The sequence below is a fragment of the Botryllus schlosseri genome, chromosome 14, assembly GCF_051294905.1.
Source record: "Botryllus schlosseri isolate E-star chromosome 14, Bs_hap1, whole genome shotgun sequence".
Lineage (NCBI taxonomy): Eukaryota > Metazoa > Chordata > Ascidiacea > Stolidobranchia > Styelidae > Botryllus > Botryllus schlosseri.
Window position 1 is genome coordinate 16,511,865 of NC_137249.1, and position 16,316 is coordinate 16,528,180.

The window sequence follows — 16,316 nt, forward strand, 5'->3', positions numbered from 1 at the left end:
AGCTCATTTTCTAGCAGAGCCGAAAGCCACGCAAAATTCATTATGGAGGAATTTGCCAGCTGGACCGATAAGGCTCGGGAGCTGTCTTAATCTCTTTGATATTTCTTGGCACGTAGATACTCTCCTAATCGCCCTTGCGATAAATCCATACTTGAGATGGGTTGTTTTCATCCAGCGATAATGGCTTTGGATGCAGTCCTTTGGATGAATGACACTCATGACAGTACACATATTTAACTTGGTATTGTTTTATTTCATACTGAAAGACGTGGTAGAAACTTCCCGATGTCATCTAACCGGTTTAGTATATGACATCGAGTTCTAGAAAGATTACCATTCGGTTATCGTTATCGTATATCTTCAGATACCGGAATTCTGTGAATCTCATTTACCAACGAAACGTATATCTGCTCATTTATAGTGCCAATGCGATACCAATAATATTTGATTCGAGATTGTATGAACGTGGTAACAATACGCGAAAATATATTGAAAATATATTGATAATGGATATTTGTCAGATGTGATTGAATTAAACAGTTCACATTTTATCCTCGAGTATAATTGTATAAATCTGCAATCTGCTGTCCTACTTGGATACGCCGAAACGTAAAAACTTCCTCACGCTTGCGAGAAGTCATTTATTATCCATAATCGGAACAAATAACTATGCATCATACATAGGGCTGGGATAAATGATTTGAGTACTCGAATCTGAATCGAGTATAAATTTTAATGATTCGAGTCGAGTAGTAAAAGACAATTTTTCGAGTACTGAATTTATAATCCACTCGCCACTGAAAGTAAATTTATCAACGAGATTTATTGTTTCGATACTAATTTTCACTGTTTCTGCCTTGAAGCCGTGATTGACCGTATCGTAGCATACGAAACATATAGTACAAAGCTACGAACGGGTTACCATATTTTGAGAATCTGAAAAGAGGACACTTTTTAAAAATTTTCAGACTTACAATGCTGAAGTAAAATCGGGAAAATGGGTAAATTTATGCGAGTGTGTAGTTGGTTAACTAAAAAAGTCAACTTCCTTGCTCAACTCCCGAAAGTCCCGCCGGACCGTTACTTGAGTACTCATTTCCTATATCTCAGTCCAAATTTCACATAAATTTAACCAAAATTTTTAAAAAAGAGGACAAATTCTCAAAAGTGAGAACATTTGGGTGTCCTGCGAGGACACTCTCAAAAGAGTTTAAAAAAGAGGACAAATCCTCTTAAGAGGAGGACGTATGGTAACCCTATCAATGGTACGCGGTTACGATCGCACCAAACCCAGGCCGCTGAGCAGAATGAAGTACCACTAAAGCCAGAGTCCCTACTAACAGATGTGGAATGTGCATCTTATATGCCCACGCCCAGTCATCGAATTCACGATATCAAGTGGAAGGGCTATATAAAGAGTTGTAAACCATTGACATATAGTACATGAGTCATAACGCCAGATAACGTCCTGGGGCAAAAGCCGAGTAGCTAAGCCTCATTCCCCCTAACACCTATCTACCTATCACACCAAACGGTTTCACATTTTTCTTTATATTTCCAACTTCATGAAAAATATTCCAAGACCCTGATCAGGAATTATAGTCGATATGAATTTATATGAAAGTATAATATAGAGTTATATATAGTACGGTCATATGTGATACAGTAATATGGTTTGTATATTGGATTTTAGCTGGCGGCATATTTAGACTCGGCCATGTAGAAAATATACATTAACATTTAATTATTACGGCTGTAACCGACTGGGATGCAACGTTAGGAATAATGTGACAGGCCATAGTGATTATGCAGGCCGTCGTGGTCAATCACCGTCGATGAACATCATATAGAATTTCTCAGCAATGAAAGTGAGAGACATCATAAAACACAAAAACATGGAGATATCATTCACGTTGATATTGTTTTCTTTCATACTCGAACATGTGGTAGAAAATCCGAGTTGTCAGCTGCATGGTCTGCCAAGTTCAAGTTAGAAATCCAATTCGCATATCATAGCATATCATCGGAATTCTGTACATCGTATTTGGCCAATACCAATTATTCTGCTAGTGCTCATCAATAGCGACATATAGCAATACCAAAATACTCCTGATTTGAAACTGTATTAACGTAATACCAATACGTAAAAAAGAGATCGAATATGGATGATTTTTTGATGCGAACAAATAAAACATTCACATTTTATCCTCGAGTATAATTGTAAAAATCTGCGGCGATCTATTGTCCCATTCGTCTTGTTCGGGTACGCCAAAACGGAAAAACGTCCTCACGCTTGCGGGAAGGCGCTTATTATCCACAATAGGAACGAATAACTTCGGATCACACATTGCGGGATCAGCCGGGCCTGGACAACAAAACAATTTCACTTGTCGACGTACTCACATAGCGAAGCATTGCCTTATTTAGATATTTGTACCTGTAACCAGTGACAGCGGATATCCAATTATTACACTTCCGACCAGGAGTATCAGTGCGTGCATATTAAAGTTTAGGTTGTACAGATTCTGTATGGTGGAATGTCTGAAAGAATTAAGTGTAGTAATGTAGGCTGTCTATTTAGGCAAAACGCGTACCGACAGGTTCACGTCAAAACTGGAAGTAGCCTAGAGTCTATGAAGTGATTGGTGCGGTCATTTACGACAGTATAATACGGTGGTTCTCTACCGGTGTGCCAGTAGGTAACTACGGTGCCCCCGGGTATGTCTATGTCATGGGTTCCCAATCTTTTTCGACCCATCGCCCCCTTTTCAAGCTCAACACCGAACATCGCCCCCCAAATTTTGTGTACCGAAAAATGGGTATACAAACTGTAATCACCGGCAGGTTGACTGAAAAAAAGGTCAACTTTTCGGCTCGATGTCGAATTTGACACTTTTGCAACTACATATCCGTAAATTAAAAAAAAAGGTCAGCCGTTTTGACGCGTCATCGCCATCTTCGCTATTTTCACCCCCTTTGTCCATTTTCGCCCCCTTCGTCATTTTCGCCCCCCTAGACCGCCAAATCGCCCCCTGGGGGGGTGATATCGCCCACGTTGGGAACCAGTGGTCTATGTCATACCTGGAAATCAACTATGGCAATGTGTAGTTTGACGATGAAAGAATATCACCAATCCAGGAGTTTCAGGACCTAATCTTCTTTCCCGTTGCATGGTGGTCAAATGCAACTGTCTATGCATGTATTGTAATACTTTGATACCAATTCGTCAGTTTGTGTCAGCTAGTAGGAAAGGACGCACAAACCGTTATCAAAGTTATGACTGATGTAGCCCGTATATAACCACGTGTTATGTGCTCGGTAGTGGGGAATAAATATAGCTGTGATATCGAAACGATTCTGGGTCAGCTTCAAACAGTTCCTTACGTGAATTCGGTGAATGGGATACTATAGAGAATTGGAGAAAGAATTTTTATTACACACGCTGTGCGTCTGTCTGTCTTGTACCTACTGAAATTGCGATGTCAGAGCATTCCATCCAATGATTTTAGCGTGATTTCGGCGAACCGGATGTGGGATCGAAGTGGAGAAATAAGGTTTATTATGCAAACGGCGCATATGTATTGTAATTACTGACATTGTTATGTCGGAAGATTTAATCCACTGATACAATCATTTCACGCGACTCCTACATTTATGGTAAATAATTTCGAATTAATGGTTTCAAGAATTGATATTTTTAGACAGGCTCCACCGATCACTGCGCTCTGCTTCATTGCGGAGGTACTGTATATTTTCACCGGAAGCTGTTGAATAATCAAAAATTGTAATTCTGGCTGGTTTTATGTTACAATAGTACGATCGGGGCCTACGATAAGTATCGTAGGCCCCGGTACGATCTTTGCCCTTCGCCGATTTTCGACTTGTACATTGTGACGCGATACGTGTCTCTACGTCTCATAATCAGATCCATCTGAAAAGCTTGATCTACGTATAATTCGACAATATGAATATTGAATATGTGTTTTGCGGTAACAATATGACAAATGAAACTCAACTCAGCAATTTACCAAATAGCATGTGACCAACCTCAAAATGCTTCTACGACCCACCAATGGGTCATGGCGCACCGGCTGAAATCCCTGACACATATTGCAGAACATACATAGCTTACTCAGGGCCTTGCGATGACGATGTAAACAGCTCTATAGATGCGGTTGCATTTGTAACTTCGGTGACGTTGTCGTATAAACACCCATGTGTGTAGGTCGGAAGAATAACATCTTGATACGTATCCTTAAAAAATTCGTGTCCGACAAACATGAACACTCCGAACGCCACGCTTATGACGAACGCCAATGTAGCTCCCTTCGAAAAAAATATTTGAATTGAATAAACCAATATGATATTATAAGGCATATAGGCCAGTTGTGTTTATCGATACACTCAGGCTTCAGGAAGCATACAACTTGATTTTTCTATAGAAAGGCTTATAATCCCATTGAATTTCACGCGATAATTTCTCGTTGGATGACAAGGAGTGCAACCGGAAATTTACTCACTATCTCGAAATGTTAATTACTGTCGCATAGTTCGTTCTGTCGTTTGGTAAAAATTTGTAAATTTGTACTATATATTACTATATGCTATATATTTTACAGATGGATTGTGCCCAATTCGTATAACGGCCGTATCTTAAATATTATTGACGCAACTGGCCTTACGGCCTAAAAAAGAATAGCGATAATAATAATACTGCAATGTTGTAATCTGACCTCTTCATGTATTGCATGGGCTGTATTACTGATATTTTAAAAGTTGACTTCAATCTCGCTATTTTCCTTAGAGGCAGGTTGCTAGACGGATTATGTGTGTGTTTACCAGTTTTACCTGTGACTAAAGAATATTATAATAACGCCTCTTCGTTGACAGCATTGACAGCACAAGAATATAACTTGGCAGTTCCATTTACACAGACACACATACACATACATACACACATAGATCAGCACTATAGAGTTGTTCAATTGTTTGTTTGTTTGATTTTTCAATTTTTCTGGCTATTTGCTAAAATTGTTAGGTTGCACATCGAATTTCGCTCAATCCCAACAAGGCTATTTGAGTTGGAAAATGTTGAATTTATCTTACAAAATTAAAAAATATTACTTCAAATTCCACTGTTTACCGCATGGAATTGTCAAGATGTCCACTAAAACGATACACGGCAAATTTGGCTTAATATCAACTGGTAGAAGTAAAGCTATTGGAGTTTGAATTCTTGGATTTGAAATAATAGCATATTTACTGGGAATAATCCAATAATTATATAATAAAAAACTTCCTTCTACGTGCTGGAATTGAGTATAATTTGTTTTGCACAGTTTTTGTAGACAACTTAACAATTTCAACCGGTAAAATTTAAATTATTTTTTAAATTTTTGTATAATAAATTCGAAATTTTCCAACTCTAATAGATTCCCTTCTACTCCTCGATCCTATTATCTCGTCTCACCTTGGCATTCGTTTTTGGAATAAATAAACCCATGATGAATAATCCTGTGCTAGGGCCTAGCGTGATTGCCGTGATTGTGTAGGTAAGCTGAAATATATTAGACGATGAATAGGACGTCACAATAGCGAGTGCCATCGACATAAATCCCAGAATTGCGACTGCAAAATAAATACCGTTAATTTTTGACGGCTGTCATGAATTTCTGTACCACAATTTACCGGATATTTTTCCTAGAGTGACTTTCAAACTTTGACATTTCCTCAACCGATTCCAGAAACTGCACAGAAAATCTTCAACGACATTGATTGCAGTGGAATTAATTGTCGATGACACTGTGCTGTGGAGAAAAAAGAAAACTGTATGAAAAGCACGAATCCGAAGAAAGATACTTCCAATACCTTAAAGCTGCACTCGCAATGGCAGCAAAGTATAAACCCGTAATACCAGGAATACCTTGGAAAAGGATCAATGCAGTGTATGGTATGAGCTGGTCGATCGTCTCGATTTCGCCAGACTCAATTGGGTCGCAAGACTCGTAGAGAGCGTAGCAGACTAGACCGATCGCTGTTAGTGCTACGCTGATCATACTTCCCGTTACCATAGTCACGCAAGATGCCCTGTACGTAGTTCAGTGGATTCTAGTTGAAACATTAGCGTAGGATATGCATTGTCATTTTATGTTAGTTAGAAACCAATTTGCTGCAGGGATTGTAAACATGGGGCTGAGGCAACTACGGTTGCATATATTTCAAAGGCTTTTAACAATGAAGCAGTAGATCCGCTTGAAATCATCTAGAAATCACGTTGTTTACGAGTTGCTCTAAAACGGTGTCAACAAATTTCAAATTAAATCGGTACTTGCCTGCGAGCTTGAGAAGTTGTGCTGCAGCTCTGAAACCTCTGGATCAGTGGTTCCCAACGTGGGCGATATCGCCCCCCAGGGGGCGATTTGGCGATCTAGGGGGGCGAAAATGACGAAGGGGGCGATAGGGGGGCGAAAATGGACAAAGGGGGCGACGGGGGGCGAAAATAGCGAAGGGGGCGATAGGGGGGCGATGACGCGTCAAAACGGCTGACCTTTTTTTTTTTTTTTTTTTTTTTTTTTTTTTAGTCATCCACCTAGCAATTCGGAGAGAAAAAATGTTATTTGCAGCTCTGAGCGGAGAAAGATGACCTTTTTTTTTTTTTTTTTTAGTCAACCCGCCGGTGATTACAGTCTGTATGCCCAATTATCGGTGCACAAAATTTTGGGGGGCGATGATTGGTGTTGACCTTGAAAAGGGGGCGATGGGTCGAAAAAGGTTGGGAACCACTGCTCTGGATGGACAATTGAGACGTACCGTCCGTAACAAGAGTACCCACAAAGCCTCCGAATATCCTGGCCAGTGGTGAAACTCGTCCTAGTACACCGTAGTCGAATCTTGGACAATATAGGGTTTTGTCACATGAAGTTGCAACCCCACTTTATCGTTGTATTTACAGCATTACACCTTGTCTACATTAAAGGGGCACTGCACTCTAAAAATGATGTGGTCACAAATTGAAGGGCAAAACGAAAAAAAAATTGGCAGCAGCCGTTTCTTCAGAACGCCACCGTAATGGAGCTGCAATTTATTGAAATTTCCCCAAGAACTTCACGCTCCAGCAGTCACGCAGAGATCGAACTCTGTATAGTTGTCAGCCGATGTTATGACGGAAATATGTCGTACACGTCAAGGTGGTTTAGATACCTCGTTTAACGGAAGATGTTCAGTCAGGAGATTTATGTCAAAATCGGGCCTAGTGTATTCTATTTCTGTCGTGTACGACATATTACCTTCCATATTATTACCGCCCTCAAAGGTGATAAAATCGCTCGACCACGGGAACACGAACGGGTCGATCGGCAATTGGGCATTTCTAACAATACAACAATAATAATTATATTTATGTTGTCACTTATCTGTTCTATTATTCGAAGATAAATCTAACGCTGTTTTAATTTGACTCTAGCAATGACATGATCAATATCCTCCTTATCAGGAGTATACCACAAACCTGGATTAGGCAACACTGCTCAAATATTGTGATATGAGACCAATCGTTGTTATTCTAGAACAGTGCTTTTCAACCTTTTTGAGCTCCATTCGCACTTTTTTTTGAAAAATAATTTCATTCGCACCAGTCAGCCAAAATTTAGTACTCGAAAAGGAAATGAAGATATTTATCACTTTTGTATTCGAGGAGCTTCTTGGAGGTACAGAGCTTCATTATTTTGCATTCAGCGTATCGTATTATTGACTAATCAAGCACTAAAATCACTGCAGTAGAAAAATCACAAGTACCGCACGCCCGTTGTTCTCAAGAAGTTCGTTGCATTTTACGGGGGTATCGTGCAGTGATTTCCTTGGAAGCTTAAAGCGCGAACCCAAGAACAATATTCTCTCGCAACGATATCACTTTGCCACTAAATCCACATGTTACGTCATCGCGGTGTAAATGTGTTTGCATTTAGAACGCACGAAATAGTGAAACTGCACTTGAATCGTAGCATCAATGTTGCGACTAGCACCTTTGGTTCATATTTCTGACAACATTCGAAAAGATGCTTCGCGTACTAAGGTATGTTAGATAGGGTTACCATACGTCCTCCTTTAGGATTTGTCCTCCATTTGCTTTTAGGAATTTTGGTCAAATTTATAGCAAAATTCGACTGAGATGCCGTAAATCAGCACCGAAGTGACGCTCCGGATGGTATTTCGGGAGCTGAGCGAAAGTTGACCTTTTTATTTTCGTCAACCGACTACGAAGTGGTAAAAATTTACCACTTTTTCAGGATTTTCCACCGGTATTCTGTGTTTGAAAATTTTGAAATAGTGTCCTCCTTTCCCTATTCCAAAATATGGTAACCCTAATGTTAGATGAGTGGATGGTACGGTGGGCGTTAAAATCAGGAATGCATTGCTATACAAACCCACACAATCCGAGTAATTGATGACTGTTGTTTATAGAGCTTAGAGGCCTCATTCACTTTTTATCTATATATGCAGTACACAAATCAACATATCTTTCAATAACAATGCTCGGCATCCTTGCGTTGTCAAAGCCAACACTTCCACCGTCTTGAATAATTATTACTCACATAGATTCATGATTAACACACACTTATATCGGCCTGGGTAGCCAACTGCGAGATGGCTCTTAGGTCAATCATTCAATAATGAAAAACTGACTGAAATAATGCCAAATTAACTTTACTATCCGACATATCCTTATACATAAAGAGTAATAAGGTTCAACAGTCTAATTAAGCTTAAATTAGGCTGCATAAGGAATATCGTAAGACATACGGCTTGGTGTATTTGATTTTGCTCTGCAGAGGGTGCTCAACTGCTCAAGCTAAATCGGTAGAGTTCGCAGTATTACAAAGTTTGTAGTACAAAGGCGGTACGAACACGAACTAGGCAAACTTTTCCTATGGATCAGCAAGCTTAGTGGAATCACCAATATGTTATATAGGCCTATGCCTTTACGTACGATCTAGACTTGGCCAGAGATCATCAGTCCAAGAACAGGAAAGCGTGTCTAAGCCTAAATTGTGGAGTTTGCATTACAAACAGGCCATTGCACTGGTCAGCAGATAAACTGCCCAGTGACTTAATAATTCGATGTGATGCAAGATGAATATTCATTGGACGTAAGACACTAATGTGCTTACACTAATTTTATTATCAACAGCCTCTAATCCTTGGTTAGGTACACGAGTAACCATAACTTGTTATAGATCTAATGTGCTAATTGTTACAGTTGAAGAAACGCTAAATTCTGCTGTTAACCAACATGAATGTGTGCCAAAATTCCAATATTTTGCATTCAAATATGCCAAATCTCAACACTGGCATCAGCTACTATTACCTACATTCCTACAAGGTCCGTATACAAAATCCATACACGAATGTTTTCCGAGCAAGTGAGCAACTGATACCGATTGAACTTCTTTTTTCCATGCAGTGACCTAATCCTCTCGCGCGGAAATATTATCTCTAACTTTGCATTATACACGCATCGGGAGCGTTAGTCACTAGTGAACTAGAAAAGCCTAGCTACCAACAAGTTTTTAGAATTGCTTCCAAACGACAACATTTACGGGCTCATTGTACTTAATATCGTGTTTATTTCAATTATTCCACGTCGGAAAAAGTGAGAAACATGGACAATTTTCATCCGCACTCATCCAGATTTTTCATTCGCACCACGCTTGCCGTTCGCACTCAACCAGATTTTTCATTCGCACCATTCGCACCACGCTCGTCGTTCGCACTGAAATTTTTTTCATTCGCACTAGTGCGAACCGTCACACAGGTTGAAAAGCACTGTTCTAGAATATTCCACCTAAAGTTATGACAGGTCAAATGTCCGATAGCTGTATAATTAGAACGCGACAGCTTTCATGATGACGGGGTGCATTTGTCCTCTACCAAGTGCAACAACAATTTTAATAAAATAGGCTATATTTAAAAATGAAATTTCTTTCGTGTAAATTGCTACAACAGTTAATCACATTTTCACAATGTGTGTGGGAAGTCAGTTTGCAAATTCGTCTCACTTTCCATCGGCTAATTTCATCCCTTTAAATAGGTCTTCGCAAATACATTGAATACCCCTATCGATGCCGCGGCCCGCGGCGCCAACAAAAACGGGAAATTGACCAGCCACCACATTTGAATTTGAGACCCTGGTTTAGTTGCTGGCTTATTGATTACCTACTTTGAATCATGGAAACCCCTGCTGTACCGCCGGCATTTATGAGGGACTGAGTATTTTACATACCTTGTTAAAGTGTGTCTCCCACCTTTGATCAAGGCGGAATTCAGATTCTGAAAGCCTCCAACTACCAGAATACCTTTAATGAACATCGCTAGAAGTCCAGCGATCATGATCAAGAACTGCACAGCATCAGTCCATATCACTGCTTTCACTCCGCCCTTTGAATGTATGAAACTGGTATCAATCACAGTGCCTTGACGTAGGCTACTGTTAATTATGTACCAGCGTTGTGTAAAATATGCAAAATCCGGATGTGATGATGATACACCAGTTGATGGAGATGTCTACCACAGTACGTAATATCGTTGCCGTTGCGTAAATAACAAGACCGGCGAAAAATATCTGAAAAAATATCCTGAAAGTATATGAGTAATTGCACACTCGACTTAAGAAAGGATAACATGAAACGAAGCGACAAAAATGAATGCTGCATGTTTCGGTAGGCGAGGTCTATAAGAAAAGGACGTAGTTTATTTTTGTCCTTGATGTATAAGTCAGATTGTGGTTCGGTTATCTTGAGGGCTGACTAGTATTGATTCACGGTGGAAATTGCTTGAATTTCGATTTGAATGCGGACATGCTCAACGACTGTCGGGTGGCCATCGCTACATTGTTCCTCACTAAAGGTCCGGAATACTTGATAGAGCGATGCGTTTTCTTGTATTCCATCTTGATCATATGGTAGTTGTTCTATAGAATAAATACTAATAGTCAGCCCTCAAGTTTACCGGACCACGAACTCATCATCACGATCATCATTAGATATCGATCTCGCGTTCCGTTACATGCCACCTCATTTTCCGCTTGTCCTTTTATATTATCTTCTTTTACTCTTCATTCAGTGTATTATACACGCCTCCTCTTCACATCGCCTAGCTCGGCCAAGCTGGGTGTCTAATTTCAATACTTTCCTATCTTCTCATTGTGTCGCAGTCTTGTGGTGTTTTGAAATGATCAAATTCTTATTAAACTGATACTGATAACTGCATGGTTAATCGACCACTTGAAGCTTGAAGCCACATGAGAGGAGAGACCACGGTTCCAGTCTCACTCGGCCGTAACCAGGGATATCTATAGTTCTAAATATCCCTGGGCCGTAGCACATTTCGAAGTGTCATGTGTTTATTTGGGCTCCTGCAGTCCTGCACTGCGTCTCTGTTACTGAGGCGTTTTGAAAAAAAAAGAATAGAAAGGCCACATGCAGGACTAAACAAAGAAAATGATTGATTGATATATAGGCCTACTGTAGTTTATACATTTATATTACTTGTCAACAATTGGTGCAGGTCTACATTGTATAGGTGGATTGTGTATGCTACGGTATTGAACCATATCAATTTATTCCAACTTTCTGACGTTTAATATTCTACCATCACACCTTTGTAGCTATAATTACCTGGGTATTTGTTACTCGATCCAAAATTAATAGCGACTCAATCTGTACTTCAATCATCCTGCAAAATGCAATGACTTGAAATATGCCTTGTCCTGTCCATAGTGCTTTTGTTTTGTTACGGTATCATTAGTGAGTATTCAACTGTATTCAGCAGATCGCTATAACTGATAGATTTTCCAATGAAGTCCTCGTATACAGTGGCTGATAGACGACTGTTGGAGCATTTGTTCAGAATCCATGGAAGGCCTGAAAACGGCTATGGAAACACGATTAGTTACCTTCGAAAGATAACTACTGTCTTCAATTCGATGACAACTGGAACAAAACGGACGCTACATCAAATCAGATATTTCTATAGCTACTACATTCAGAAAAACGCTAAGATCACAAAAAAGAAGAAATCTGTCTCGTCAGAAGTTGATCAGCTGACAATTTCACCTACAACTGCGAATGAGATAGTATGCAAGAACGTAAGAAGTAAGATTTTTCAATGTTGCATTGGAGAAATCAGATGAAGCCATTGATGTTTAAAATTTGGTATTGCAGCCCTCACCAGGAGAGGAAAGAGCTCATCCACTGCCAGCCCATCTGGTGACGCCAAATCAGGCTTCCGTTCCTTGGCTGATGACTTGCCTCAGTCTTGGGAATTTACGGAAATTGGTAATGATAGTCCGAAGAATTTGATGACTCTTGAATATTTCTCGTATTCGTTTAACCCCTGCTGTTGATGGAGTGTCAAATTTGCATCGTGATTTCATCGCTAGGATGCTTTGCAAACAAAGTTTCAAGGCCCAGCATAGTCTCCACTGACCAGTAGGGCTGTTCAAAAATAACCTTTTTTCCGGATTCCAGCCATTCACTTATTAAATTGTCAGGTTACCCTAAAAATCGCTGCACACAAAATTTGGTTCAATTTCGACAAATATAGGACTCCGCAGATCCAATTAAAATTTTTAATTTATTAGGGAAAAGTGGAAAAAAAAATTTTCAAATTTTTCTGCCAACCCCATGAAATTGTTGAGCTGTCTTCAAAGATCATGCAAAACAAATTTGACTCAATTCCGACCAGTAGAAGCGGATTTATGTGAGTTTTGCTTTGATATTTCTCGGATTATCCACCGATCTCATTTATGTGTGTATGAGAAATGGTATATATTCATCCAACTTAAATACATAACAAACCTGAAGCAGCAATAATAATACAAAAAGACACAAAATATTATTTCTACTGGAAATAGAAAATGAATGTCGGAAAATATTCGAGTGATTTCAAAATGTGGATTTGGTTGAGCGGTCATATACTTAAGCAGTTAATCAACGGTGTTACTTTACTTCATAATTGCCTGGTGCATCTTCGCGACTAATTCATAATGATAAATGACACTTCAAATAATGTTATTTTCAAAAATATATTTTTACGGCGATACAGGGGCCACTTCACGCAATTGGTATGACAGTTTCACTCATGAAAGTGATGCAAACATCTCTCTACTTTACAAAATCCAAAGTGTAAAAAATAACTAGAATGTGACTGAAAAATGTCGAGCGTAAGTGGAAGTCGGCTAAAACAGTGGTACCCAACACGTTTCCAAGACTACCCATTTAAATCACTATTTCAGATCGGTAATATCTTGCTTCTTGCAACCCAAAAATTAGTTGGATTAGATTGTTACGCAAAAGGAGTTTTAGCACTGACTGTGCGTGACGTTTCTTGAATACGGGCCGTGGTGTGTATATTACGGGTGTTCAAAAATGACTTTTTCTTTCAAATTGTACTGGGCTGGCTACTTGATAAAATTCTTTGGTTACCTAAAAAAACGCTGCACACCTATTGTCAGCTATTGTGGCATTGCTATAAGAGAAAAAAATTTTTGATATATTTAATGAAAATAACTATAATCTTTTTCAAATTTTATTGGCTATCCCGTGAAATTGTTAGATTGTCTGCACAGCGAATTTGAACCAATAGAAACAAAGTGATTGATATTCAAAATTTGAGATTACAAATCATAGTATTTACGATGGGCAGAAGTATAATAAATAATTAAAGAATTTGCCACCGTAAATATTGACCTATTTTATTCAAATCCAAATTTTTCAACTATAATAACTTCGCTTCTAGTGGTTGGAATCGAGCCAAATTTGATGAGCACCATTTCTACAGACAACCTAACAATTTCCTGGGGTGAACAGAAAATTTTGAAAACTTATTTCATTTATTTTTAGATAATATAGAAATAACTTGATCTTCTCTAATCTCTTGTAGCGGCTGCTGGTTGGAATTGAACCAAATTCAGTGTGCAGCCTTTAATTAGGTAACCTAACAATTTTATCAAGTAGCAAGTAGTCTACAATTTGAGAAAAAAAGTCATTTTTGAACACCCCCAGCGTTTATTCAAGTTTTGTTATCTCTTCATGATTTCAATTACATTGATTGTTTTTTCGTCTAAGATAGGCCTACAATATGCCTGAGAACAAGCGACCCAAGTTTGGGTCACATCCCATACACTGGGAACCACTGGTCGAAAACATAACAACTTGACAATGTATTGCAAGTGGGCAAAATCTACTCGAGTTGAAATGCTTTTTTTACTGACCAGTGACCACCTCTGGATGTACACTAGGGCTGTTCAAAAATAACTTTCTTCCCGGATTACAGCCATTCACTGATTAAATTGTCAGGTTACCCTAAAAAACGCTGCACACCAAATTTGGTTCAATTCTAACAAGTATAGGACTCCGCAGATCCAATTAAAATTTTTAATTTTTTATGGAAAATTAAAAGAAATTTCAAATTTTTCTGCCAACCCCATGAAATTGTTAGCTGTCTTCAAAGACGTTCCAGAACAAATTTGAGTCAATTCCTACCAGTAGAAGAGGAGTTATGTGAGTTTTTCGATGATTATCCTAGATTTATCAACGAAAAACTCACATAACTCCGCTTCTTCTGGTCGGAATTGACTCAAATTTGTTTTGGAACGTCTTTGAAGACAGCTCAACAATTTCATGGGGTTGGCAGAAAAATTGGGAAATTTTTTTTTTTAATTTTCCATAAAAAATTAACAATTTTAATTGGATCTGCGGAGTCCTATACTTGTTAGAATTGAACCAAATTTGGTGTGCAGCGTTTTTTAGGGTAACCTGACAATTTAATCAGTGAATGGCTGGAATCCGAAAAAAGAAGGTATTTTTGAACAGCGCTAATGTACACCTGTAAGATTTACGATAATCATAGCCTAATGTTGAACTTGATCATTGTCATAGATCTTACTCTTCTCCAATTCCCTGCAAAGGATCCATGTGAGTTCACGATATGTACACTGTTGCACAGTCATGCATTTATTGTCGTCTTATATAGCATTGTACATCGCAAATCTCAAGAGCAGATTTTCTATAAAAAATTTTTACAGACTGCATTGGTGGCGTTGAAACACAGAAAAAGGACAGCGGCACATTGACAAGTAGTGGCGAGGAGCAGATGATTGATGTAGCTGAGGATGTATCTGGCCAACTCGCGTTGGTTGATGCCGCAGGCAAGAACTCGGACCTTGCCAACATCCTTGTCGAACAAGCCAGAGAGCAGCACGAAATAAAAATGAAGGTCCTCAACGAAAAATTTCGAAATACATCGGCAGAGTACAAGATGAGAATGCACATTCTCGAGAGCGAGCTTGCGATGAAACGGAAGGAGCATGAAAAGAAAATGGATATTCTCAAGCAGAAATACCAGAAAGTCAAGCAAGGAGTTAAGCAGTGACCGGTCTGTGCTGCAAACTGCGTGTCGCAGGCTTGCTTGATATGTGGTGGTTGTTAGCAAATTGTCACAGCTCGTGTTTGTTGATCGGGATCAAGAATCCTAAAATGTATGGTATCCGAACTCTGTCATAACGCTGATGGATCAACACCAGTGTATATCCCTCATTTGATTGAGATGCAAATCAAGATAACTGGAAATGTTGCAAGGATTGAGCTACTTAGTTGTGAAATACACAAAAAACTGACTATATCGGAATCGACTGTTGAATCTTGTGCTCAAAATGATATTGATGTACTGTGAACTGTTTTTTTTTTTCGAGGGGGAGATTTCAACTAAGACTGGACTGACCAACGCCCGATATGGTCCGAATTATTCACTGGCCAATGTAACACTTGCTAGTCAGGTGTACATCTTTTTATCTTTTCATTGCTCTTTATGTTTTGCTTATCGCTGACATTGACATTAGTTTGTCTGGCTATTTCAACTCAGTATGCCAGTTACATCGGGTCGGAATTTTCTCTCCGCCAGCTTTTTTCTGGAACAGTAATGGTGCTCGTATCTGGTATTTATGTTTGATGTTTATTCTATTCACCGAATTGTGTCAATTTATTGTGTCATCACTAGGGCGATTTTATGTTGCCAAAAAAGTGGGAGATTTTGACCTATTAATCAACATTTTGACATTTTTGACCTAAAAAAACTTGATTTTTATCAAATTTTGACCTCACGTATGCAAATTAGATGTTTTCTCCCATAATGTTAAAATTCTACCACTTTTCTTCATTTCTGGTTGGAACTGTATGTCCTTACGAAGTAGTTTGGCCTGAAAAAACGTTTTTGACTTGAAAACTGACAAATTTTTATGTGAAAAAACTTGTATTTTAACG

The 16,316-nt window shown here is 38.9% G+C and overlaps 2 protein-coding genes across 2 annotated transcripts; one reads left to right on the forward strand and one right to left on the reverse strand.

Moving 5' to 3' along the window:
* Window positions 1-1,532: 1,532 nt before the first annotated feature.
* LOC145456424 (sodium-coupled monocarboxylate transporter 1-like) lies at window positions 1,533-10,630 on the reverse strand. The gene is made up of 10 exons (XM_080334543.1): window positions 10,499-10,630; window positions 10,280-10,434; window positions 6,786-6,890; window positions 6,333-6,368; window positions 5,869-6,087; window positions 5,689-5,807; window positions 5,471-5,628; window positions 4,133-4,326; window positions 2,438-2,541; window positions 1,533-2,365 (listed from the first exon to the last, which is right to left on the reverse strand). Exons 2-10 carry the CDS (start codon window positions 10,384-10,386, stop codon window positions 2,196-2,198), a joined length of 1,212 nt encoding a protein of 403 aa, XP_080190669.1. The 5' UTR covers window positions 10,387-10,434; window positions 10,499-10,630; the 3' UTR covers window positions 1,533-2,195.
* Window positions 10,631-11,759: 1,129 nt separating this feature from the next.
* LOC145456019 (uncharacterized) lies at window positions 11,760-15,564 on the forward strand. The gene is made up of 3 exons (XM_080334052.1): window positions 11,760-12,149; window positions 12,219-12,332; window positions 15,083-15,564. Exons 1-3 carry the CDS (start codon window positions 11,852-11,854, stop codon window positions 15,427-15,429), a joined length of 759 nt encoding a protein of 252 aa, XP_080190178.1. The 5' UTR covers window positions 11,760-11,851; the 3' UTR covers window positions 15,430-15,564.
* Window positions 15,565-16,316: the final 752 nt, after the last annotated feature.